This window comes from Nyctibius grandis, chromosome 5, assembly GCF_013368605.1.
Source record: "Nyctibius grandis isolate bNycGra1 chromosome 5, bNycGra1.pri, whole genome shotgun sequence".
In the NCBI taxonomy this organism is placed as follows: domain Eukaryota; kingdom Metazoa; phylum Chordata; class Aves; order Nyctibiiformes; family Nyctibiidae; genus Nyctibius; species Nyctibius grandis.
Genome location: NC_090662.1, coordinates 58,083,810 through 58,110,751, shown reverse-complemented (window position 1 = coordinate 58,110,751; position 26,942 = coordinate 58,083,810). Strand labels below are relative to the sequence as shown.

At 44.7% G+C, this 26,942-nt stretch overlaps 1 protein-coding gene across 1 annotated transcript in view; it reads left to right on the top strand.

Moving 5' to 3' along the window:
* Positions 1 to 26,942, top strand: part of GRIN2B (glutamate ionotropic receptor NMDA type subunit 2B) — a 183,926-nt gene that overhangs the window by 39,591 nt on the left and 117,393 nt on the right. Inside the window, exon 2 of the mRNA XM_068401205.1 lies at positions 12,373 to 12,971. Within this exon, the coding sequence (XP_068257306.1) occupies positions 12,373 to 12,971 (599 nt within the window). The remainder of the gene's footprint in view (positions 1 to 12,372; positions 12,972 to 26,942) is intronic.

The following is a 26,942-nucleotide window of genomic DNA, read 5'->3' as shown; positions in this document are numbered from 1 at the left end:
CTGCAGAGCACTGGGCTGATATCTCCCATGCAGTGTGCTGCATTCACCAAACATGCCCACTCTGCAAGGCTGCATGCCTTGAAGAGCGCTGATGCCAAGATGGTGAATGTACATGGTTCTTAAACTCTGTTTCTTCTACTCTTAGCACAGAGGAGAATGTCCTCTGAGATAAAGGGTGCACAGCTACTGCTGCAGGCTCCTACGCAGTGCAGGTGGATGTGTAGTGTAGGAATGTACACATCCTGCATCCACTGAGATAATGAAAAGGTCGAGCTTCTTGCACTAGCCACCAGACTTGAAGGAAAGGATTTTCAGCTCCGTACTTCTCAGGAGGCTTTGCATGCATGAAAAGGAGAAAAGGCTCTTCTTCCTACTAGCAAAAAAAAGTATCCTGAAGCTAGATGACCAGAGCGATGAATCTGTCTCAGCTTCCAGAATTGCTTATCTGCACCCTGAAGTAAACCTTTCTGTGGCTATTCCCTTCCCACAAGTATTGCTTCTTCTGACCTGCCTACAAGAAAGACAGTTTTAGTTTGTGTTTTTTTTTTTTTTTAAACAGATCCTCTTGGTGTATATTATTTAGGTGACCACTTGCCTCCATGAAAGATGAGTCCTGAAGGACTATACTTTGTCAGGAAGAATAAAGTCTGTTAAAACTATGTCTCCAATGCTTTCACCCACAATTTGAAGGCATGCAAGCTCTCTTCCTCTGAGCTGGGGCCAGGGCTGTGTAGTGAAGCAGCCTGTGTAATCCTTGGCTTCTCTCTGAGAGCACTAACCGGAGGCTTAATTAGCTCTGAACGCATGTGTAGTGATGTAGACGCTAATCTTCAGTAAGGCTGGACTGTACCATCACCTCATTTCATAGGGATCATTGTCAGATGCTAATCCACTTCAGGCGCTGCCAGCCTGAGCTGGAGTGGAACTGGCATACTGAAGGTGAGGCAATTTGCCTGTCTTGAGCCATCCTGCCTGCAGAGTTGCCTACGTACACATGCCCATGTGTATATTTATATATACACCTGCATGCACTGAAGAACCTGGAGGCAGCTGTGTGCAGGAAGACGGAAAATAATGACACAGAGTGATACAAAGTGGAAGGAAAGACAAAGCATCACAGCCAACAGCTCTTCCCTTGCAGGAGGTGCAGTGCTGGACATGGCTTTTTTCTTTCCCCTCTCATATTATTTGTTCATCTTTTGTCATGGGCCTTGGCCAGGCAATGTTCAGACTGAATAGCTTGTTTCTCCCCAGCTTGCTGTAGCTCCTGCTGATGCTTCCATCTACTTCCCGCACCCCTGTTGTGCTGGCATGTGTGGTTAAGAAAGGAGACAGACAACGGGAGATGCAGGAAAACAAGACGCATTGGCTTTGCCTTTGAGTCAGTCAAAGAGCTGTTTCTATACTTTACACGCCTCAATCTGGCTTTTATTCTTTTATATGCTTTTGTTACTCTTATTATTAATGGCCAGCAGAGGCAAATTCTTTTGCTGCTCCATCAATCCCTTTCTCTGCTGTGCCAGTCCTCAACAGAAATCTCAGCACCTCGTGTGCATGTGTGATCTTGAAAAAAGATATGGCAGTTCAGTCCCAGATTCAGATTTTGTTTAAAAAGCACAAAGCTTAATATAAATAGAAAAATTGGAATTCAAGTACAAAAAGAGCATCTTATTTATTATGCTGCTGCTTTTAAGTTATGTCAAGGGCATATTGAATATATAGATGGCACCTTCTATTAACGTGCAGGTAAGTATAGGAAAAAAAGTGAATTCAATTATGCGTGCTCCGGCACAGAGTTAAGCTGACTAGAAATGGGCTCGTTGACTTTCATTGCCCAAGCAAAAAGAAGTTACGGAAAATGAAACTCATAGCACCCTTATTGCGAAGTCAGATGGATTGATTCACTCTCCCAAACCCTCTTCACCAAACCCTGAGGCATGTAAACGCTCATGTGCTTAGATCATGGAGATGGATGTAAGGGTCCTTACAGCACCAGTCACTGTAGCAACTATGAATGTGAAGCGTTTCAGGAACTGTGGGGAAGATTGCAAGCGCTAGCTCTGAAAGTCTCCTGTGGTCCAGTCTTTTAACCAGAACAACTTCGATTCATTGGAGTTCAGAAATGGCTTTTCTTTGAATAGGAAGTTTGCCACAATTTCTGCCTCAGTTTCATAGCAGCAAATGGCTGTTAATCATCAGGGCAAAGAAAAGGAACTAAAGAGCTGTGATCCCAATACAAAATAATAGGAAGCAATAATTCAGCAGGTGTGGATTTGGCAGAATATCCTGCAAATGTTTGGATGGGCATGTGTGTGTGCAGGGGATTTCATATATTTGTGAGTGTTTTTGTCTGTAAAGCTGTAGGAAACCTACTATTCAGTTTCTGAGACTTAATAGATGGGAGCTCAAGAAGAACATTTGAGGAGGGAGCTTCTTTCCTTTCTACTATCCATGTAAATAACTCCATGTGCTTTATTGGTCTCAAAGTCTCCACAGTGGGGAAGAGGAGAATCAATAATCATTTAAAACTTTGTGAATCAATTAGATGAGCAAGACAGGCATGACAGCGGCTTCCCGACAGAGGCACTGCTCGCTGGTTGATTAGGAAGGAGAGCTGGGTAGAGAGAAGGGAGGTGCTGCCATGGTTTCATCCATCCTGGGGCACGAGAGGTAACTAGCTATGGCCAAAGCCAGCTCCAGTAGGGATCAGGTCTTCAAGCATGACAAATGAGGCTGCATATTGAAATCCTTATTGCTTGTTCCAGCCAAGGACTCTTATAACACACTTCAGTGATACAGTCGCTTTCCAAAGCAGGGGCTGAATCCCAGAGTCCAGGTCCAATGGTTCAGGAATCCACCTCTGGTTCTTCTCCTCAGGCTTAGAGAGTTCTCAACTAGAAGGAGTGTCACCAGGGCGGTGCAGGTTGGGATTTGAACTAGTTAGCTCCCCTGGCATGGCAGCTCTACTGAACATGAGCTAGAGTTTCCACACAGTGCTAACGCACGGATGCCTTAGGGCCAGTTCACGGTTTCTGTGCCTCCTGTTGCATGGTTCAGACATACACGTCATGTGCTAATGAGGCAGATGCTTGACAGCAGCGTGTCCAAACAAAAACGGACCAGGGTACTGTTTCTTCACTTTATGCCTGGTCTCTTTTATAGTATCCTGGCAGCATAAGGAAGGTGGTAAAATCCCTCTTAAATCGCACCACACAGAGCTGCCTTCTCACCTGGTGCACACCAAGGGTTCGACATTGCTCCTGTCCCAGCCCAGGCTGTAAAACACAGGTTGGAGCGAGCTGGGGGTGAGTCAGGTTTGGGTGGGCTCAGGGCAGGGAGGAGGTGTCCTCTGAGCAAGCAGCACCTCCTTTCCAGGGTGGTAGGATCTGATCTGGAGGGTGCAGTGAAGGGAAGAGTGGATCCTCACGGGGTAGCGTGGATCCATGGTCTCAGAAAGCTGCGAGTATGAAATGGCTGAATGCTCACTCCCAGACTCAGGAGGAGAAAAGGTGGGCTCTTCTTTCTGAGATTTGGGGCAGCCTCATGGCAGGAAGCCAGTGACTCGGGCTAACCGAATACACCTGGCTGTATTTGTGGGACTGAATCCCCGGGTACGAGCGGTGCGTGAACGCAGGGAAACAAAGACAGCAGCACGTAAGCTCCACACCTTCCTCTCACAGCACAGAGAAAAACAGCGCCAAGGAGCACAGAGGCCGTCGGGAACTAGCCCTGGAGAAGGAGGCCTGGGCGGGCAGGGTGAGGGGAAATCTTGGCTTGGCTCCTGCCTACCCCTGGTTACTTGGCACGGGAGGTGCAGGCAGGCAGCGCGTCAGGAGCAGTGCAGGCCCCGGACCCCGGCTGCGAGGGGCGTGCGGCCGCGGCTGCCTTACGTGTGCGTGGTTGCCAGGGAAACCCCGCTGCTGAGCTGGGACCGAAGCGGTGCGACCCAGACCTTTTTATTCTCTCTCTCCCCCCCCGCCTTTTTTTTTTTTTTTTCCCATTCAGATCGTCAATTTATGGTTCTCTCAGAGAAGAGGCAGCCACGTATGGGGCAGTGGAAAATCCGTAGTCTAATCTAGTCAGAACTCAGCCCTTGGTTTTGTCCCCTTGCTAGAGAGCTCTCCCATTTTAAGTGGGGTTTTTGGTTGTTTTTTTTGTTTGTTTGCTTATTTTTTTTCTTTTGAGTAAGAGCATTGCCTATTTACTGCTGGGCAGAATGGAGGAGGCTGAAGCCTTTTACTGCTCCTTGCCTTAAGGGAAGCAGAGGGCACATCTACACAGACTTTGCCTTCAGCTGCTCACTCGCTCACGCTCTGAGGCAAGCGAGCTCTGATCCAAAGGGTATATAAGCTATATCAATGTGTTGAAAATGATCTAAACAGGTTAATAAGGCCAGCCTCTAAGCAAAAATTAAGTCCTGGCACAATATTACCTTAAATTGACTGCTTCAGCTGTGGTGTGGCCAGCTCAGAGCATGGGCACAGCCAACTTCACTCTGTCCATAAAGGCTGAGCAGACCTTGGCATCACCAAGACTGCAGGTGCCACATGTTAGGATGCAGAGCAACTAACAGCCTTGCCCACAGAAAGTTAATGCTTAAATAAGCAATGCAGAATTTGAGTGAAAGGGGGTATCACTACTTCACAAGACAGAAGGGGAATGGAGGGCCTCTCAGACACACTCTGACCTGTCCACAGCTGGGCCACAGTGAGAAGAGATCTTCAGCTCCTGAGAGGCTCAGAGGGCACTGGATGCAATGCTGGACTTCCAAGGCTTATCTAAATAGACTCTGTGAACATTTGGAGGTTCAACTCGAAATAAGGTTTGCTCATAATAAGAGACCAAAGGCATACTTGATGAAATGGAAGAGCAGTTAATTTAGAAATGATAAAAAGAAATAGTATTTCACCTTTATATAGTTAATTTGAGAAATTTATTCAATGACATCTTGCCAAATACTGTGACTGGACTTTTTTAGGAGTGCTGGATAGTTTTATGACTGCTATTGATTAATATGACTATACCAATGACATCCTATTCAGCTTACAATCAAAATTCAGTCCTCGGTCTGGAGGGTAAGACAACCAGAAAAGAAGCCCCAGGCAAACACCATGATGTAATTGGATGGATGAGTAACGGGGAAGTCCGACTTTCCTCTAAGTGATATGAGCTGGCAATGTCAGGGTTTTAAGCCAACCTAGTGTGCTTCTCTGCTCTGGGACAGGGGAGCTAGGCCTGGGCTGTCTAGATTGCCAGTGTACTATAACATGACGCCTGATGGGAGGAATCTACCCAGAGTGACCAGTGGTTTGATCCATCCATGTAAGCTCATCAAACAAGGAAACACACACATACAGAGGTGAAAATGGAAATGCAACAAGCCTGGAGTGAAAGCTGTTTATCCTGGCAGCTTGTTAACTGCCATTTCCCCTCTGTGGAAAAGTGCTGGCATCCATATGTGATGCTCTGAGAAGCTGGTATGGCATACCATCATATACTAGCCTGCTCTGACCAGTGATTGTGTATAAAATTCACAAATGGTGCACCCTCTCCTTAACCAAACAACTTTGGGGGTTTTTCTCTGAATTGTATATGTCAGTCGTGGCCCTGGTGTGTTTGACTCTTTCATCTTTTTTATTAACTGCATGCAGTATGGCATGAAACAATCCCAAGATAATAGAATCTAGGGTATCTTGTGTTTCCTCTGTTGCAAAATGCTTAGAATGAGTGGTTTCTGTAGACCCTTAAGTGGAAAGTGGAAATCACTTAGCTGTTTTCAGCCCTTGAGTCATCTTTAATCAGAGACCTTTTTATTGCAGCTCTCAGGAACTCCTTGGTGCTGAAACACTTACACTTACTAGCCCCTGGGCTAGGGCTCTGCAGCTACAGAGAGATTAATGTCCAAGCCATGACTGGAATCTGTGTATGTGATGATATTTATCTGTATAGTTAATGTCATTATACATGTGAATCTCTGTACATTTGTTACATTTTACCAGGGTAACAAAAATTGGGCTACTCTAACAACTCTAGATTCCTTATCACAATTATTCTCAGTAGCCACCAGGGATCATGGCTTCCAGAGAAGACCTAGAGAGTCAACAACCATTCTCCTAATTGCCACAGACCTTTCTTGGCCACTTGTATGCCCTGCCTAGCAGGGACCAGAAGGACAGCAACATGCTTTCCTGTAAGAGAGGGCTCTTACAGCCCTCCACTAATTTATCACAGTATATCCTGCCTGCCTTTCCATCAGTGGGGATACTGAACTGGGTGTCTCTCTTTCACTCATCCACCAATTTCTGTGATCACTTCCCTGTAACCATCATCTCTGAGCTTTGTATCCTTCTGTCAAATAAAGCCAGTATGTTCAGTAGTTATTATGAGAACAAGGGAGGGAACCGATAAATGATGCGGTTATGTAAACTGTGTTTCTGCATCTAACGAATTTGAACTTCCCGCTGATGGTGCATTCCCAGGGCAGCTCTGAGGATTTTCACCAAGAACAATCAACTCATCAGTGAATCAGAGCACTGGGAAAGGATTGCAGGAGGTCATCTGCTCCATCTGCTGTGCAAGCCAAAGTCAGTAATAACCCAAACCTGTTCCAGTAGGACAGGAAAGTTTTGAGATCCTACTAAATAGTATCAGCTAGGCAGAGAGTCATTAAGAAATGACACAGTCCAACATGCTCCAACATACTTTCAGTAGGTTTTGCTCTGAATATGTGTATTTGTGGAAATGCGAGCATGTATGTGCATGAGAGGCGCAGAGATGCTGTTCTAGATGCCAATCCCACCACAGAGACATCGTGCTAGGGCTGTAGTGTCACCGTGTTCTCATAGTCCCTACTGCAAGCACTCAAGGAAAGGACTCACACAGGGTGAAGCAGCACATAATATTAAAAACAGGGTTTTATTGTATTGAGTCGTTGAAAACTAAATAAAAAAATTAAATGTGGGGAGAAAACCCAAACAGGCAGAAGATTCTGACTGGAGGCTAGCCTGAGGCAGTAATGCATTTGTGGTAAGAATAAACAGCAGTAAATGAGCACTTAAGCAACAAAGATCCTGATTTCCTGTCAGATCTGTTATAACAAACGGGACCCAGAAATATAGAAAATTTAATTATAATACTTTGAACTGTTGCGGCATTTTCCATCATGAACAATAAAACTCCCAGTGAATCAGGTATCCCACCAGGACTCTGACAAATAGGTACACAGTGGTGTCTCAATTTTGAAGAAAATAAATACATAGGTAGGGAAATTAAGGTCTATGTTTTCCCAGAAGTTATTTGCTGCTTGCTCACTCCTTTTTGCCCACACAAACTGTGTGGTAGGCAGGGCTGAAGTCTAAACAAGAGGCACCCCTGTGTGATCTGTCTGCAGGTCATAGAGAAATTTTGCAAATCAAGACTGTACTAAATACACACAAACAACTTTTCTTCTAAATCAGGAAAATGAGAAGAGGGCTTTGGAAAGTGATAGTGGCCTGAGTTGTTAGGATCTTATAGGATCCCCTTCGCAAACTGGAAAGGAAGGGAAGGGCAGACCCCAGTTGTTAAGTTATGGCAGCAGCAAATGGGGTTAGATACACTGGTGTTCCCAAAAGCCCAATAAAAAGGAGCATCTCCCAGAGCAGCAGAAATCGTATTTCTCCTGCACCTCTGTGGAGACAGCGGCCTAGGGCATTTTGCAAAAACATTGTTTATTTCTCCAAATCTGAGAAGCAAACACATGTTCCTGACTTGCTCCTCACTCCAATCTCTTTGCATAACTTGACAGACCTGGCCCTTGTGGGGTCTGGCACTTGGACTGGAGCTAAAGGAACTTGCCACCAGTAGCAAAATCTGTTCATGGGCCACCAGAGCATGGTGCACAGAACCAAATTACACTCAGCTGGGCTGCACAGAGGAAACATGGCATGCTGACCTCCTCACTCCCCAAGTCAGCAGTTATACTATGGCTCAGTGGAATGCTCTCTAGTTCCTCAAGATGAGTGACCAACTGCAACCATTTTTTGGGATCTTGCATTCCTCTGCTCTAGGGATGTTCTCTAGTCGGCTGCATGCCGAGGAAACAGTTTTGCTCTGTGTAGTAAGATGTTGTTTGTAAGGCATTAATTGCTTTTACTTGCCTGGGGAATCCAGAGAGGCTGTTAGGAAAGAACTTGTGAGAAAAGCACCCTGGGGACCTGTCCTGCCACATCTGAGGTAAATGGTTCATTAAATGGCAGTGACTGGTTTCAAATGGTGCAGCTGCAGGAGGGCTCCTTGGAGAGTCACCTGCAGCCTTGCCAAGGTCCTGCATCTGAGGTGAGGTGTGGGTCAGACCTGGCCGTTGTGCAATATCTGCATGGGCCTGCCCTTGATGGACAGAAGGCACTGGGCAACTTTGAAGTGGTGGCAATCATATTTGGTCGCTCTCTAAACCTTGTGCCAGCTTTGCAAAGCCTCTTCCATCCACCTAGGAACTCACCAGCCACCAGTCTCCAAAAGGAGGCTTCACGGTGAGTGCTTTTGCACTTCCACCGTGTGCAATCCAGCCTCATTATATGATGGGTTAAACGTGCAGGAGGGGGAGGCAATACTTGTCCCAGCAGTGGTAAACTCAGAGCAGATTTTCTGTGGGAAGCCATCTGTCAGCTGGGGAGTGGTGCTGTGTCGATTGATCGGCTCCAGCTCAGCTCTGCAAACCACAGATCCCTGACCTTGCAGGGTAACAGTGGGGGAATACTAGGATCTCTGGAGGCGTTGAGATCTTGTAATGGAGCCTCTACTCTTTCAGACTGGGTGAGGGACACCCTGCAGCATCTTGCTGTCTCTTGCAGCAGTTAGCTATGGGGAGCCTGGGCTTGCAGGTGAAAAGGCTCCAGGAGAAAGACAAGCTTTTTCCTATATTCAGGGGATTGTATTTCACGTGGGTGATGTGCAATGTAAGGGACTTCTTCTGCTTTCAACTTAACCTATCCCTATCCCAAGCTTAAATCTGTCTCCCAGTGGCAATGCTGAACCATGTTTTGGCTTAGGTGAAAAAGGGAGGTGGAGAGCGTGAGATTTCTGCAGGAGAAAAATAGGAGCTTGTAACATTCTGTAAAAACCTTTAATGTCCAGAGGGGTAAAATATTCCTTTTTGGTTTTAGACTGTAACAAAGCAATAATGATTCTATGGGGTATATATGTGTAAAAATGGTAAAACCCCCTTAGATCTACCTCTAATTTAAAAGTTTTCACTGTAACACCACAGTGAGGTCAAATTCCTGCTGTGATAGCCCTGTGGTTCTCTGTCAGTTCAGCTTCTTCTCCTGCCTGACTTTCTCTCAGGTGTGGTCAAAAATAAGGAGAGGAAGGGAATTGTGGCACTCAGGCATTTTTCTGAGTTTGCCTTTTGTCCCCCAAAAGGCACTCACTGAGATTCTCATCCAGCTCTATCAGCAATTCTCCTGATTTATTATGAGTGGGACACTTTCTTCTGCACTGTTGTCCGTCCTTTCTCCCTCGCCACTCTCTTTTCTGAGTGCTGAGTTGGTTAGGGAATGAAGAGCATTTGGCTAGCCCAAGTATTGGGGTGATCAAGTGCCAAGATACATCTTGGCAAGCCAAAAGCTGGACTGGCTTCCACCTCCTTAATGCTCTCATTTTGAACAGAAGTTGCCTCTTCTTGCTGCTTCTATAATAAAAATGCAAGCAGTTGCTCAAGAGCAATTATTACATGCACAGTCAAGTGGTGTGTGCTCTTTGATTTAAGGAGAGGTGCTTACATTTCTCAATGGAGAGGAATTGTTTAGCTGGGTTGCAATAAAACTATCTATTTGGTGTATTGATTTTTGATGTTCTGATACACTCTGGTTAGTGAGGAGCTCTGAATTTTCTCCCTGAGTCTTTGGGGCTGAATTCCCTTCAACAGTTGGGCTGTGCACTTGTGTGGAACGAACTGTCAGTGGGCACTTCAGCTGGAGCATCTGACGCTGTTTAAAATCATGGGGAGGGCAGTACCTCCTGCACCTTGCTATCATGCCTGCTAGCTTTTGTGTGTGTGTTTATGCAGCCTTGCAATACTAGCAGATTTACCATCTCCCATCCCCTAGTTGTCACTGAGGAAAGCACACAGTATTTTTTCAGACAAGACTTCAAGACGCTGTGTGTCAAATATTCCCATAATTCAATAGCAAGGTCCTTCAGATCTTAGACTCTCTGCTAGAGACTGTGGGTGTTTGAAGTCAATTCAGAGGTTCATATACAGAAGTATAGAAAAGCTTTTGTTGAATTTAATATAAAAATAAATGCTAGTAATCAGTGTCTTGCCTTTTCATGTTACAGTAAGGCTAAGTTTTCACACTCTAGCATTCAGTTTGGTACAAGTGGCTTTCAAAGTCACAGTGCAATGAAGGGTATTGGAGATGCTTGTTCAGGCTTTCTTCAAACTCTGGCAGATTCTGTGACAATAGTGTAATCTTTCCTCTGGCTTTCCTGATTTTCTCCATAAGCTTCAAAGATACATTTTATCTTTTTATTGGGAGAGTAAGTTATTTTCTTGAGCACAATTCTGGGAGAAAGGGGGTGAATTCCAGTGACAGAAAGTATGAGCTGTTTGCCACAGATTGAGAGGCTCCTGTGCTGCTCCTGTTTTTTTGACGTGTCTCCAATTTGTCGCCACTTTCTTTTCCTTTTTCTGTACTTTTATTTTTCCATTGAGCAAAGAGCATCCCTAACAGTACTTTCACAAGTGGTTGGTGAGCTGTGTGGAGGAAGTGAATAGAGTTTAATCACCAAGCCTCATAGGAGAGGCATGGGTATCTGGGAGCAAGGACTTTGGTATAGGATGTGACCCATAGAGAGTTCAGGAAAGAGAAACAAACAGCTTAAGGCTGGATGCAGGATCAGAGATTTTTTTCTGGAGTTGCTGAGCTACGGCATATTGTGCCAATAGAGAAAATGGCTATAGGTAATCAAAACCATGACTAAAGAAGAGATGGATGGATGGACTGATGGATGGGTGGATGGATGATTAACTGGCATCCCTGCTGAAAAACAGCTTTACCTGCCAGGCTGTGGGAGAGTGAATTTGGTAGAGAGCTGTTCTAAAATTGAATATCTTGAGGTAATGTCTTGAGGCATTTGCACAATAAGTTTCCCCAGGTCTAAAACTCCTGACTACCTCCTTTTGGATCTCTGGTTCAGCTCTTCTAGCTTACTGAGAGAAGACAGGGCTGTTATCTTATTCCTGAAAGTGATTATTGGATTTGGGGAACTTTCTTATTGTAATGGGAATCTCTGCAGAGATATATAATTTAATTCTGCCCTTTTTTTGTTTGTTTACGTGTCTGTTATCTAATCCTACTCTATGGAAATCAGCGTGAGTTTGCAGTTGATTTTAAAAGATAGAAGATCAATACATAAGGGATCATATTGGGAAATGCTTTTTCCATTCCTTTCCATCATGAATTGGGTAAAAGCAGGGATTTGGATTTTACTGGATCTGTCACAAATTGAAAGCCTGATATCTTGTGAAATCCCAGGACAAGAAAGGCTTGCATTATGCTATGGGAGAGCTGAGATCTACACGGAACTCCCTTGGAGTTTTGGAGATTATAAGATGATACAAGTTCTGATTCTTGCAAAGATGAACTTGGTATGGTAGAAGGAGAGGAAAGCAACACCAAGACAAATATTGAGCTGACATTTCTCTAAAACATGGTATAAACAAAACACATGATAGTTTAGAATTTTATTTTTCCATTTTAGTATGTTTTATGATGTTCTGAGACTGAACCTTCACAGTTGTAGCACTCTGTGCTACTACTTGCTTTGAGAGGAGCTTGCAGTGGAGGCTCTGAGAGCTATTTGTGTCCAATGGTTTTGCCTGCTCTAATTGTACTTCAGTCTGAATACTCAAACTAGATTGACTGTCCCAAAATAAATCAAAATCAAAGCTGATATATATCCTGTTTATACTACATATAAGATTATGATAAGCCCTGGATTATCATAGCTCTTAATTTCTGCAACCATGTAATATTTTGTACATATTCTCTTTTTTCTGGCTTTACTTGTGTACCACTTGTTCCCTGTCTGTTAGAATCATGCATAACATTTGAAACCTTTAAGTAACTTTGGCTACCTGCCTTTAAATATAAAGTAAGGACAGCTGGTCATAAAAAGGCTTTTACTGCCTTCCCACTTGCTTCACTTAAATTTTTAAATTTTTAAAAGTTAAAAATCCTTAAGATCTGGCCAAGACATGAAGTGTAAGATTCTGACTGCGTGCCTCTCCTTTCATGCTCAATGGGTTGACTAGGAATGCTGTTTATTTCCTCTGACCTATTCTTGTTCTCTTTTCTCTCTCTTCCTCTCTTTGACTTCCTGTTCTAGGACGAGTCATCCATGTTCTTCCAGTTTGGCCCATCGATAGAACAGCAAGCCTCTGTCATGCTCAACATCATGGAAGAATATGACTGGTACATCTTCTCCATTGTCACTACTTACTTCCCTGGTTACCAGGACTTTGTGAACAAGATCCGCAGTACCATTGAGCACAGCTTTGTGGGTTGGGAACTGGAGGAGGTCCTTCTGTTGGACATGTCCCTGGATGATGGGGACTCAAAGATCCAGAACCAGCTCAAGAAGCTCCAAAGCCCTGTTATCCTCCTCTACTGCACAAAGGAAGAGGCCACCTACATTTTTGAGGTGGCCAACTCTGTGGGTCTGACAGGCTATGGTTACACGTGGATCGTGCCCAGCCTGGTGGCAGGGGATACAGACACAGTGCCATCCGAGTTCCCCACTGGGCTCATCTCTGTCTCATATGATGAATGGGACTATGGTCTTCCTGCCAGAGTGAGGGATGGAATAGCCATAATCACCACGGCTGCTTCTGATATGCTGTCTGAACACAGCTTCATCCCTGAGCCCAAGAGCAGCTGTTACAACACCCAGGAGAAAAGGATTTACCAGTCCAACATGCTCAACAGGTAAGGGAAGGGGCTGGGCTGGCCTTGCCTTACAAAAGAGGGGTCACATAGGACCTCTGAGACCAGAATAATTCTGCTAGGGCATGTGGTGCTTTGGGGCAGTGTGTGGTGTTGGCTAGAACCCGGGCAAGGGGAGGCGTGCTGATGGTGGGACCCACGTTGCTGTGCATCATGAGTGCCAGTACTGTCACCTCCTTAGAAAGCCTCCATACATCACAGGGGGCAAGCCAGCATGAGGAAAAGGAACAATGATGGCATAGTGCAAAAATTTGAGTGTGCCACTCAATGCACAAAATTTTGCTTTTATAACAGTGCTGAACTTCTTGGAATGTCTGCATGAATGGGTCTGTAAGTCTCAGGTGGGTTCTTGCTGCAAGCAGTGGGGATGTTTGTATTGAAATCTAGAAAGTATCAGGTTCTGTTCCAGGCACCGGCAGTATGTGAAGGGGTGTCCTTTATAGGTGATGGTTGTGTAACCCACCTGGAATAGTTTCATGCTGTCTGAGGACCAAGTATCCTTCTGCTGTCCATTAGCCCTGAATTACAGGAGAGAAGGAAGTGCAGAGAGGTGTGGAGAACTGGAGCTGCAAAAAGAGTTAGAGTCAACAGCTCTGCTCAGCTCCTGCTTTATACTGGAAGCCTTTAAAGACCTTGGATGTCTTAAGGATCCGGTTTACCTCAAAGAGGAGGACTTAGGTTATCACCCTGCTCATTGGCACCTTGTTGGCCATTGTCTGCTCAGTGTGCACATTATGCAGAGAGCCTCGGTACCTCCATCAGAACGGCAAGTTTTTCTATATGGAAAAGGGCATTTAAAAATAGGGAAAACCCTATCTGAACAAACATCTCCTTTTGATCTAGATTCAGATTTTCTTAAGAAACCATGCTAAGATGCCAGTTTAAGGTCATAGAGGAAGCCTGTGGTGGAACAACCTCTAGAACAGCACTCTGATTACCAGAACTTCCTTTTTGTCCCAGCTGGAGTTTTAGTGTGTCGCTAAGCAACCCAGATAATTAGACATGGGATCTGCAATTAGCCAGATGCCCCCTGACCTGCTCAGCTGTCATTCTCCAATGTTTTACATATAAAATCCTTGGGCAGGTTGGTCCCTTTGTGGTAGGACAAGGGGAATCCAGGCAGTAGCGATCAGGAGAGATGGCCACACAGAGCTCAGCATCTTTGTTCATTTGTCATGATGAATCATGGAACAGTATAAATGTGATGGATTGGTTTGCATGCTGTGACCCCTCACTGTCAACTGTACTAGGCAGATAGAGGGACTGGTGGACAAGAAAGCAGATTTTGCTTTGCCTGAAAGTTGGGGACTGAAAGAAAAGTCTATTCTTTGACCCATTATATTGTCCATAATGCTATCTGCTATTTTTTCTTTGTATGATCCATTGGCATATTACTAGGTCTTATTGCCCTTGCTTCCTCTTCCCCATACTGTCTTTTTGTTGTCTGCAAGCCTTGGAACCACCAAAGGTGCCCAAAGCATTTATCAGTTTCCTTCCTATCTAGGCTTAGGGTAAGGGGTGTTTTCTGCTGCTCTTTTGAGTCATCCCTGGAATAACTAAGCAGGGAAAATAAATATATTTAATATATACAAAGTTATCAGAAGTAGCATCAAGGCAGGCTGTTGTCCTACCTTTCCAAATGAACAGGGATTTTTTGGGAGATCTGTATTGTGTCTTTTCAGCAGTTATCTAGAAAACAAAACGTTGTCCTCTGCTATGTGATGCCAGTGTTTTGCAGAGACCTACTAATTAGTTCTGTTGACACTGTATTAGCCTGTGCATAACATCGTACCCATATAGCTACGCTGCTTTGAGGACCCAACATAATCTCTCTGCATAGAACTTGTTTACATTGTATAGAAGTTGCCAGCTCAGAGACTCGTGAGTTTTTAGATATGACAGTACTGTTGTGCAGTGTAGATATGCCCTGAAGCCTGGGCACCCCACATGAAAGCAGTTCTTGTCACTTTTGAAGATATTAGCTTTCTTCTCACCTTCGTGGCCCAAATCATGCTGTTCCTTCTCCCTGGTCTGCTTTGGGTACAGCATTCACAGAAATGCCTGCAGATACATGTAGATATACCCAGCTTATTTTGGGTACCAACATCAGTCTCTCTGAGAAGCAGAGTCAATTAGTCCATGCCAAGTTCCATTCTGCCACTGCCTAAATTGCTGCAGGCACCTGAGCTATCTCAGAAATAATTGCACTGTGTTGCAGTTGCTTTTGTGACCACAGTGCAAATACTTGCTCTGCTTCACATGGCGTTGGCCTGTGCTCTGCCAGTCTAGGGGTTCTTCCCCCCAAGTGTTTTTACCCTTTCTGTACTTCTGAGTGAGATGGTTAAAAAGTTTGACTTCAGTGAGTTGGGTGCTTAGTTTTCTGTTTAAGTGAAATTACTTTCAGGCACTTTTTGACGTATAAAAGCTAGTGGTGTCCAAAATAAGCCATTGCTTTTACAAATCCAAAGGTTCAATAGAAATGTGATAGCTTCAAGCTCAGCCTCACAGCCTGGAGTCTGAGCAGGAGGAAAGGTAGAGGAGAGTGACAAGATGTGGGAAGAAGCAGACATGAAGATATGAGTTCACCTCACTGAACCAAAACCCGCAGAGATTAATGGCTGTAATCTGTGTTCGTACCTTCAAGTCCCTTTGAACTTCCCGGAATTTACTATGTACTAAGATTTAAACCTCTCCTGATATACTTTGTCTATCTGAGGTCTTTAAATATCTCCTGAAATGCTTTGTCTATCTGGGGTATTACAGATTCTGCAGACCTGTCTACTTCATACCTTACCTAATCCCTTCCACTTAGTAAGATCCCACAGCACTTGTGCATTGTGCGCACCAGGCAGCAGCAATACCTGCATGTCTGGGACACGGTCTTGCTCACTTTGGACTGGACTGAAGGTTCTGGAAAGCTAATTTTAGTCTTGCCCTGGACCCAGCGATACTATATTCAGCCATCTGCAACTTACAGTTCCCTCTCTGCATGCCTACACAGGATAGAGGAAATGTATGTACATGGGCTTGATGTCTGGGGAGACTGCAAAATGTATGTGACCTCAGATAGTACATCACCATGTAGCTGGCATTTCAGAAACTCTTGAAGCTAATCCAAAGTGGTCCTATTTGCTTCAAATGCATAGCCAGGAGGCAGTGCAATAAAGGAATTTTCCCATTTTATTCTTCGGAAAGTGACACATCCAACTAAAAAGATATGTAATTTAGTTCATCTGGGGCACATTATACACTAAGACTGTGAATTAGTAATTTCCCAAGATCTGCCTTTGAACTCTGACCATTTCTTACTTTTTTTTTCTCTTTCTGAAAGCACAGTAGTTCTGAATGCAGCTAAAACCAAATGGTCTTGCTTAGTGTGGTCTCAGTTGGTGGTTGATCTGGGCGTATAATGGAGTGAAGAGGAAATGAACTGAATGTTGCTCAGATTTAGAAAGAAAGCTCAGTTTCTCCATGTCTTTCCCCCTTCTTACATTGACCCTTTTTCATTTTTGCAAGAGCTTGTGCAAACAAAGTTTTTTTTGAAGTATGGCTACAAGCACAAAAAGAAACAGGATGGACTGTTATCTAAACGACATTTCTTGCCAATGAAGGTGTTTGGTCTGCATCTTCTTGTATTAATAATGGTCTCGTAGCAACTGTTTCTTGTTTATCTTGAAACTGGTTCTCCTTTGTGTTAGACTGGAACTGCAGAGGTATGATCGTGAACATTGCAGATTTTGTCCTAGAAATGAGACTGCTGGTGAGATAACTTCACTAACTAGCAGGAAAATGATACTTGGAGAAAGGTTTGTTCTACAAGAATTGTTAGTTTTCTTTTTGAATGATTTTTGAGGAAATTTTCCTCTAGTGAGGGATTTGTCTCAATTTATGCTGATAATAGGCTTAGGTGATCATTTGGAGTCCAAATATCCAAATGCTGTTTTTCAGTTCAATTACACTCTTTAAATCTTTGTTTTATTTGTAAGAATTACCTGTTCATTTATTCCTTCATGTCGCAGAAAGAAATCTGGTTTGAATATTCCAGTCTACCAAGTTTATAGTTATCTCAATGGCCGATCTTCTCCTAGGCACCCAGCAAACCACTGTGCTCTCTGCTCTCTTCTACTGGGTGAGAAGATTACAAAGGTTGGGAAGGAGTTTCTAACAGGATTTTCCTCTGGAGAGATGCTCATATGTGGAGTTCATCCCTCTTGGCCCTTCCAAGAAGAGTTCCTAAGCTTCTAGGCATTCTGCAAAGCTCATCTATTCTCCTGTCACCATGGCTGCTGAGGAGTGAGTGGGCAGAGGTGGATGTGTTTATAGGCAGCCTTCTGCTTATTTCATTATTTTAATTGATGGGACAAATTTTCTTGAGCTCGGGATTGGTGCTTCTCATTACATTTTAGAAACGGGAAGAAATAACTAAATGACAGGAGCATTCTTGGGAGTGGAATTCAGGGATGAGTCGTGAGAAAAGAATATGATTTCTGGCACATATTTGAAGAATAGAAGCTCAGCCGTTTGGTATGGATATTCACAGTCGTTGGGCTACATAAGCTGTGTTTTTAATATAGCATTCAATGAGACCTGGGTTCTTCCTACTGGTTGTCATGGCTGCTTGTGAATGCTGGGCCATAACTACTGGTTTGTTGTTGTAGGGTTACTAATGAGTTCTCCACTGATTGGCTTTAATAGTCTCTCATTTAACACCAAGCTGCACACACCAGATTTCATTTTAATAAAAAGTGCAGTGAAGCATTTGCTTTGGAATGAAAATACAAATGTGGAATTATACTGCCTTTGCAAATAAATACTTTAAGAGGGGAAGAAATGTAGGTTCAGTTCTGCACCTCAGATTCCTCAAATATGAAAGCAGCTGGCAAAGCTAGCTCAGTGCACTGTTTGGACATGATACTTCCACTTTGGGGGAAATGCTAACTTTCATCTGGAGCTTTCCATGCCAACCAGTTAAGAAATGCAAAAGAGCCCTTGATGAATGGTTGGGAGCTGTTTTGCCTGAAACACCCAGAGCAAGCTCTGTTCTCACACGGTCACATAGGAACTGCTGGGGCTTAGACAGCTGAACAGTGAGTCAGTGAGCAGAAATTACTTGCAATAGGATTGTACAAATATATTGCTTCTCTGGAGACTCAAGACCATAGGGGCTATACGTATCCCTGGAAAGCAGGGTGTTGTGCCACCCTGATACCTGGGAGCAGCACCATGCCTATAGCATCCTGGACCTGCTTTCCCCAGATCAGTGACAAGGACAGTGCTCAGGCAGCACATTGCCTTGTTTACCGGGCCTCTCCTAATCCACCTTCCTGCCCTTTCCTCTCCAGTAACGGCAGCTATCGCCTGCCATGTCAGACACAGGGATCATCATATGTCATTTGCAGGTACTGCCATAGAGTCACTCTGTATTGTCTCCTAGCCGAATGAGCCACACGTGTTCACACAGCACAGCAAGGGAGTTGAGAGCAGGAACAGAGAAAAGACCGTTTGTGTCGCCCTTTCTCCATTCGTAGGACTGTTGAGTTAACCTCGTGCTAAGAGACAGAAGCACTGGCCAGCACTGAGGTCTCACTGGCTTTGATGGGGCCACATCTACCTGCTTGGCAGCTGGCTGGGAAGCCCTGCTCCTGTCCTGAAACCCAGCGCTGCTCCAGTGGTGGGAGGCGCGGTGCTGGGACTTGCTTCTTAACTCCAGGGAGGAGGGGAGAGAAGGTGTAAATGGCATGTTCCCACGGATGCAGAAATTGCCCTTTTCAGAAACTTGGAGGGTGAGGTAGCATATGTAACTTTTGACCTTTTGGAGCCTTTAAGCCGGTGTCTTGTTAGCAGCTCGTTATGTTCCTGCTGGTTGGTGTGTCCGGTTGCTGTCAGGCTGGTGCTAGCTGGCAGCTGGCGTGGGCGCTGCTGATGGATTAGAGATCCCTGCTGCTGAAATCTGCTTGTTCCTGTCACCGCTCCAGCGGCAGCTGGAGGCCGGGGCTGGCCTGCGCCTCCTGCCTCCATCAGGGTCTCTCTGCCTCCCCACGTCCCCTGTTGTACATCACCTCACTCTGCTGCTTGCATACCACCATTGCTTTCTTTTTTTTTTTCCTCTCCACCTTGCATCTCCTGTTGCATTTCATTTGTCCTGTGTGCCTTGCTCCCTGTTGTGGTTGTTCACTGCTGATGACGGGCGCCGGGTTTGTAACCCTGGGGCTACAGGTTAGTCAAGCCGCCTGCCCAGGCGGTGAGCAATGGGTGGGGGGAGCATTTATCCATGTGCCACCACATCTCAGGGGCTGTGTTGACTTCCTCTCACTCCTTTTTTTCTATCCTCTGAAGGGGGATGCTGAGGGCAGATTTGTAACGTGCTTTTGACCCAGTGGGCTGCTAAGGGTGCCCAATGCAGAAGGGCACGGTCTGTGCCTGGCTGTCCTCCTTGCTTTGCCCAGCCCTTAAACAGTGCAACTTGGTCAGTGAGAGGCACGTCTGTCTTGCAGGGGAAGGTCTAACATCAAACCAACTCAGCACGCCAGTAGGATACTTCAGACCCCTGGCTTCTCAAAGAGAGTATATGAGGGGGGGACAGCAAAAATGTTTGTTCCTCAGCAGGTACCACAGGATGCCTTGGTCCTGCAGAGCAGGGCTTTGTCAGAGGGGGAGAGGAGGCACTTGTTCTGTGTGGACAGCTGCATTTTTCATCCTCTTTGCAATTAAAATAGGATGGGAAGGTTTAAGTGAAGAGATGGGTTTTTGGCAAGGGTTATCTTTTGATTAGAGGACAGACCCTTTCATAAAGGCCTCCAAAATCCACCAGCTGGGAATGAATTTTGGTATGCGCCATCAGTTTCCAGATGGGAAAATGTCCATGTTCTGCTTCCAGCCCTCTGAGACATCTCCTGCTCTGCAGCCAAGTCCAATTAGTGTTAATACCGTGGCAACTTCACTTACTGGTGACAATATGCTTTAACTTGTGCATTCAGGCTCTCTCCGCTTTTCACGAAAAGTGAATCAAAATCCTTCCTGTGTGGTGGAGCTGAAGGAAGTGGTGCAAAACCGCAAACCCAGCTCTGGCTATGGTTTAACGTCAGCTAGAGTGGCATCTTCCCCTGATCGCAAAATGCATTTGGGCTCCTGTGGGTTTTAAAGTGCCCCAGGGAATTTGAAAACCTACTTTAGCAGATCAGTGGAGGGAAGGTGAGAAATAGCCTCTTTCCTTCAGGGACTGGCTTGTTGAGGCTGTGGATATTTTCTGACTTGAACACCTGCAAATCGATGGTTAGCCATATGCAGCTTCATCACAAGAGACTGTAAGGAACAAGTGCATTTTTTTTTCTTTCTGATAGAAATTAGGGTTTTTTATCCTCTCCCCTCAGACTTAATGTTCTTACTATCTTTCAAGTTTTTAAAAATAGGAACTGTCGCGTTGCTATGGCTCCCTGTGCAACTGTGGAGCAGCTTTCTCTTCTCTTCTCTTTGATGCAATTTGGGTTCACGATGCGGTTTGACGAGACACCAGCCCGGCTCGCCGCCCAGTGGCTCCCTCCCAGGGGGCGGGGGGGCCACGACGGCATTCACCGTTGACAGAAATTAATGAATAAAAGGAAAAAAAAATCAGATGGACTTTCTTGGCAGATAGTCGAGGCATTAACCCTAGCGTGTCTGGGATGAGATTTTTTTTTTTTGTTATGTTCTGCAGTCTTAACGCCATTCCTGCAGTTTAACTTTAGATGGGATATTCTTTTCCCCTTTCTGTCCTACACCCTTGTGTGATGGAGCTGTCAAAGAGCTGATCTATTCCCCTCCAGAGGCACCTGCCATTCAGTGGTCTTTGCCATATATGCTTTGTCTAAGAAAGCGTTGTGCACATTTCAAGCTAAGCTCGCGGTTAAGTGCTTTGTTGAATTGAGGCTTAGAGCACTCCTGACTAGATGCTGCTGATGAAATTCCTCTCATAATCATTGTTTTAAGGGTATACTCGAGTCTTGCATCCAAATTTGGGGAAAATGTGTATCTATGGGGCAGCTGAATACTTATCTCAAAGGGACCAAACCAAACTGTGGCTTTGAACACCTGTTACCTGTGCAGAATCCAGACTTCCGTCTGCAGCTCACAGACCTCTCCACTGGCCTATTTTCAAATAGCTATAATTTTTAAAGTACATTTTGTTTCATGTTGCAAATTTTGTTTTCATTCTCAGTCCAAAGGTGAACATTTTGAAAAAATCTGAGAAAAAAACCCCGGTTCATCCAAATTTGAGTTATGAGAGTGTGAAATGAATACATTTGTTCTGCTTTCAAATAATTATCCAGCAGTGGGGTTTCTGTTGGTGTGGACAAAGAACTAAAAGCTAGCTTCACTTCAAACTTCAAAAATTGATTTGCAGTGTTAGACAAGGGATTCCTGCTTTGTTAAGGTTAGAAAATTTTATTTTGAATTGGATATGAACATTTGAAGGTGTTGTATGTTACCTTAGTGTCATTTTTTTGTGTTGTACATTCACTGTGCACTGTATTTCTTGAAGTATTTGAATGAAAGATAATCTAGAAATGTGGTATTTAAAATGCCTAAATGTGAGTGAAAAAGTAACAAAGAAAATAGAAATGGCAGAGATCTGTCAGCTTGTGCAGTCCACTACCTGCTCTGTCATTCTTGCTGCGTATTCTCTCCTGATTTAAGTAATAAAAATGTCCCTACTCAAGCCTACAAACGCCTCAATATAAAATGAATATTAAAGTCTGACCATACTGCCCTTGAAATCATCAGTCAATCAGACTGAATGCTGCCAGCCGTCTTCCTACAAAGAAAGCTCTTTTCCACGCCTGTGGAGAGAAACGCCTGTGGAGAGGTTTCTGAGCTTGCTATATGACACTGAACAGGTCTCCACACCTGTCTTGATTGAGTAAAGATTGTAAGGCAATTAGAGCTCCCCTCTGCAGTAACGTACCATGAGAAATGCTTGAAAAACAGATTCTGTGAACTTAGGGTTGGTCTTTGTTAAGGATCTGGTGAGACGGCAGGTAGTTGGATTCACCCACTGATGGTGTGTCCAGGGTGGAAGAGAGGTGCCACACTGGACTGAAAACCTGTGAATCTCTGTGGCCTGACAGTGGTTAAAAATGAACAAATGCTGACTCGACGCTGACTTTTTTCCTGGTTTTTGAAGCTGTATTAAAGCGAGATGGAAATGAGTTTTCAGTGTCTTGCCCGGTGTTCTTGCCTGTATTATTAGTGTCACAAATGAAATAATTTTTCAGCAAGATAGCTACCTCCAGCAGCTGTGTCAGCATCTTCCATTTATTTATGACAGTCTGTAGTATCTTTTATCTGCAATTCCTAAACACTTTACAAAGTAGAAAGGGATGGCTTAATTCACTGCTAAAATTCAGCCATCTCTGGGGTGAAATAGAGCAACTGTTTAACAGCACATAGTACGAAGCAGAGATGAATACTGCACCTCACTGGAGCTGCACGAGGAATTTCAGCTGGCAGAATGAAATTGCTAGAGGTGGATTTTTGCCAAGACATTGAGGCTGTTTAATAAGCACAAGAGATTAGCAGCAGTGCCACACATGCCTCTTGTGTGCCTGTGTGAAGCAGGCAGCCAGTGGTTCCAGAAGTGGTTTCAGGAGGAGGTTGGCAGCTTTTCGAGCGTGCAGACATCACCAGCAGATGATATCTGCTTTCAGAGACCTCCTTCATCACAAGACCATGACATGTTATGGGCAGATGTACCTAGATTCTACATAGATTATCTGCTTAGTTTCCCCGGAAACTCAGCCCTGGGCAGAAGGAGACATCCAACAGGGCTGCTGTGTGCTTGCTGCTGGGTATAGACAAGTGATAACCAGAACTGGATAGGGAGCAAAAGGGTCGACTGCAATGAAGCTCTGGGACGATGCAGCCGCATAGGTATTAGATGCCATAAATAAGAGACGGTCACCCCAAAAGGATGTTTTTCATTGCTTTCTTCCCCTTTAAGATAATGGGTCACTGGCAGATTAAGCCCTGTGAGTGACATGAGGTACCTCAAACAGACACTGCTGCAAGAAATGCTTTCCACCCTCTTCTCAAAGATGCTGAAGCTGCCCTTCTGCATCTGAGTGGTGACATGTGGCATGGTGAGAGCTTAGAAGAGCTGGTACTTAAACCATGACAAAATGCTCTCCAGCGTCACCAAGGGACTGTGAAGACTTTAAGGTGCAAAGTACAGATGCTTACAGCCTCTGAATAAATCTGAACATCTAGCAACTGCTCTTCAGTATGCCTAGTATGTATTCATGTCAAATAGCTGTTCAGGGGCGGGGAGCATGGGATGCTGGGCTTTCTAGCATTTGACTTGCCCAGATTCAGGATTCAGGAGGTGCAATAGGACCGATCTTTCAGGGTTCTGCATTTTCTGCTGCCGTCATCTCAGTTTCCTTTTCCTTCTCTTTCCTTGCAAGCATGTAGTTGAGATACTGAGAGAGCTGTACTTGCAGATCTATTTTGGTTTTAATGTAGCTGTGAGGAGGAGGTCTTGCTTTTGTCAATGTGAGACTACTGGTCAGATGAAACAAGTACCTTGGAGATGGTGCCAAGTCACAGTTTCTCTGTTGGCTGTGGAAAGATGCTAGTTCTGGGAAAGGCCCCAGTTTGACTGGCTAGAGTGAGAAGTTTATTTAATTTACTGATCTGTATTTTTTTTCTCCAAGCAGTTTTTCACGAAAAGCTCAAGTTTGAATTGTTGAAAGCACAAGCTTAGCAGTGCTGTGAAATTGATTTGGCATAGTTTATTATAGTTCCGTGAAATTGCTTAACAAGAAAGTTTGGCAGAGCGAGGGAGCCAAATGAGAAAAGCATGGCACTCCCAACAGTGGGTGACACTGGAAGTACCATGTAAGCCAGTACGGAGGGAAAGTAGTCATTCAGGGGTAGGATTAGCCACAGGGGAGTGGAGAGCTGCTCAGGTGAGAGGCATCCACCACCTTCCATTGGTGATCAGGCTGGTTTGTGCTGTTGCTGGTTGCCTCCCCAGCCTCCCCTTTTGACATTCACTTCTGGATCCTCACAAAGCTTGGAGGAGGGATCCTGCCTCTCGGTGCTCAGCTGTGGCAGCTCTGAAACCTTTGTTGCAGCCACCAGTCGGCAGCGTGGAAGCAGGTCCCCAGAGAAGGGCACTGACAGAAAGGCAGTGAAGGAGCGTGGGGATGTGGTGCAGAAGGAGGAGCACTTGGGGAAATAAAAAGCATCACTGGGCTTGGTTTTACAGGACTCACTGTGAAGGGTATGCAGGCTGCTGCCGAGCTTGGCACACAGCCGGTTCCCCAAGTGGGAGGGCTGTGGGTGGCTCTGACCTTTATTCCTCTGTGTGGTTTGTAGCTTACCTTTTCAGTTGCCACAGGTTAGAGCAGCAGTGCCGAAAGCCAGAGAGCTGCATGGATGCTGTGACCTTGGCTGTGGCCATTCTGCTGAAGCTGGGCAGTGGGGACTCCTACACCAGTGAATTCCTGCAGCCTTCTGTTGTCTCCTGAGAAGTCAAGGGAAAGCAGCCATATAAATTTGTCACATTTGTGACAGAGGCTCATGCTGAAGGTTTTTTTAGTTTTTTTAGATGGCTGAGAGAGAAACAGTCCTTGGTCTACTCCTTTCACTGTTATAGAAGAAAGGAGATGTGGGGCTGGTGAAGGAAACAAATGCTGTTGTGCCTGTGGCTATTATGCCTCCAGGAGGGTGCTGCAGAAGACCATGAGCCCTCAGCACTCAGGGTATTGAGGGTGCTCTCAGTATAGCAGTGCTCTGGTGAGGTGCCAAGGAGTTGGTTTGGTACAACGAGGATGCTGTGGAACAGGTTCTGCTGTGATGGCATGTGCTGATGGGGCTGTGAAAGTGGCGATAAACTGAGGGAGATCTGTTTTACAGGAATGGCCCTCTGGTAACACCTCACACCTTTACTAATGTAGACCTACGTCCAAAAGCTTGTTTTCCTAGTCAAGTCCTTATGTCTTTTGGTTTTGCAATGTCTGCTGTGTATTTCACCACTAAAGATGTTGTTTCTTTATGTTCCTTCTTCAGGCCAAGAATCCTTTTTTTGCCCTCTTGTCTTGTTAGCAGGCTTGGGAGTAGAGGGCTTGTTCTGGCCAGTGGGTGCAAAAGCAAATTTAGAATATATTCTTCTACAGTATTCAGAATATGTTGTTCTGCAGTGTGTCTAACGAAGGATGTAAATTGTGGGTAGTCAAGTAGAGGAACAGATGATTGAACAAGTACTTAGATATTTGAACTAAGAATTTTTTGACTTCCTCCCCAACCCACCAACCCTAATGGGTTTCCCACTGTTTGCCTGAGAGAGTGCTGAGAGGGTTTGGGAGTGGGACTCTTGTGAGCTTGCCATATCAACAGTAGTCTTTGCTAATTAACATTTTTCTCCTTTTCAACATAATTTTGGGGCAGGCTTGCAGGAGTACATTGTGGAAGGAGAGAATAGGAGGGTTGCAGGGGAGGAAATAACCCATAGGCAAAGCCCTAAGATTGCACTGATGTACCCATGCCTCCACGCTCATGGTGGTTTGCAAACAGCCAGGGATGAACCCACTGCTCTTGTTACCAGTCATGTCCCCTTTGTCTGTCTCTGTGTCCTTCCCTTGCTCCCATCCTCCATCTTTCTCATCCTTCCCTCAATAGGTGTTTTTTTTCCTATAGAAATGTTAAATCTTAGTTTAAAACAGAAGAACCACTCAATTTTCCCCACCCCCTTTCTTTCCTCTCTTTCATCTTTTCTTCCCATGGAAGTGTTTGAAGTAGCACAAGTTCCTGAGAAATGCATTTTTTTCTCCCTTTGTGCTTTGGCTCCGTGTCCCTTCTTCATTATATGTTCTCTTTGTTATTTTGTTCTGCCTGCCTTGTCTCTCTGTTTTCTCCCCATCTCTCAACCCTTCTTCAAGGCTCTTTCTTCATTAATATGTTAATTTCTAGCCCAGGAATGCTTCTTGAGGCTCACTGTTCACCAGGGAGAGCCAGAGGAGAGAGCCAGGAGAGAGGGAGGAAAGGAGAGAGGGAATAAGAAAAAGGAAGAGGACAGTAATTTACAACAGGACAGGACAAAGTATGTCAGTGAAGGAAGAATCTTGCACTGACTGGTGTCATGATGCTAGGGAGAAGAGGATTATCCACGTTTTGGACTAGGTTGGTCTTTTTCTATTGTTTTGATATTTTCAACTTCTGAAAAGTGTTCTTAGTAGAAAAAAAAAAGTTCAAAAGCCCTACATACATTTTTTTTTAAGTAGTTAGTTCTTGGCAATTTCCAAATTATTTTTCCCTCTGCATAGAATTTTTTTAAACATCAGCCCCTACTCCCACCCTAAAATGATGCCTTTGTTTCGTTTGATGCAAATGTGTTGCCTACATGGTCTTTACATAAGGCTTTGGGCACATTTTGCAGGATTAACAAAAACATACCAGAACTTCTCTGAAGGGGGTTTTACCCCAACAGAAGTTTCCAGATTTTTTGTCATCTTCAGGTAAGAAGTAGGGGATGGTTCAGCTTCTGTTCAGGTAAAGAGATATGGATAAAGACTATAAGACCACAGAAGCTATATAGCAGTGAAAATGTTAGGAAATCTGGGGCTAGAATGAGCATGAGAACTGCAATTAGAGACAGGTGTGATGAGTCAAGAATTTTCTTTCTGCCTCCCACCAGTACAGTTACTGGGTGGAAGGCTGCAAAGGAGCAAGTGATGGAAGCAGTCACCTCTGCAGCACGGACCAGATCCGGGAAGGATGCAGAAAGCCAACACTACTGCAATTCTGCCCTGAAATTAAGATGCCTCTAACTATTGTATTTGCTGCTTTATATCTAACGTAGTGAGACCTCTGTCTCTGCTTGGAGTCCTATGATCATGATTGCCCAAGCAAATAATTAACAATGCAGCAATAAAAGTCAGTGCAGGGGAGCTGGCTGGGTGGGTGGCTGGAGGTGAG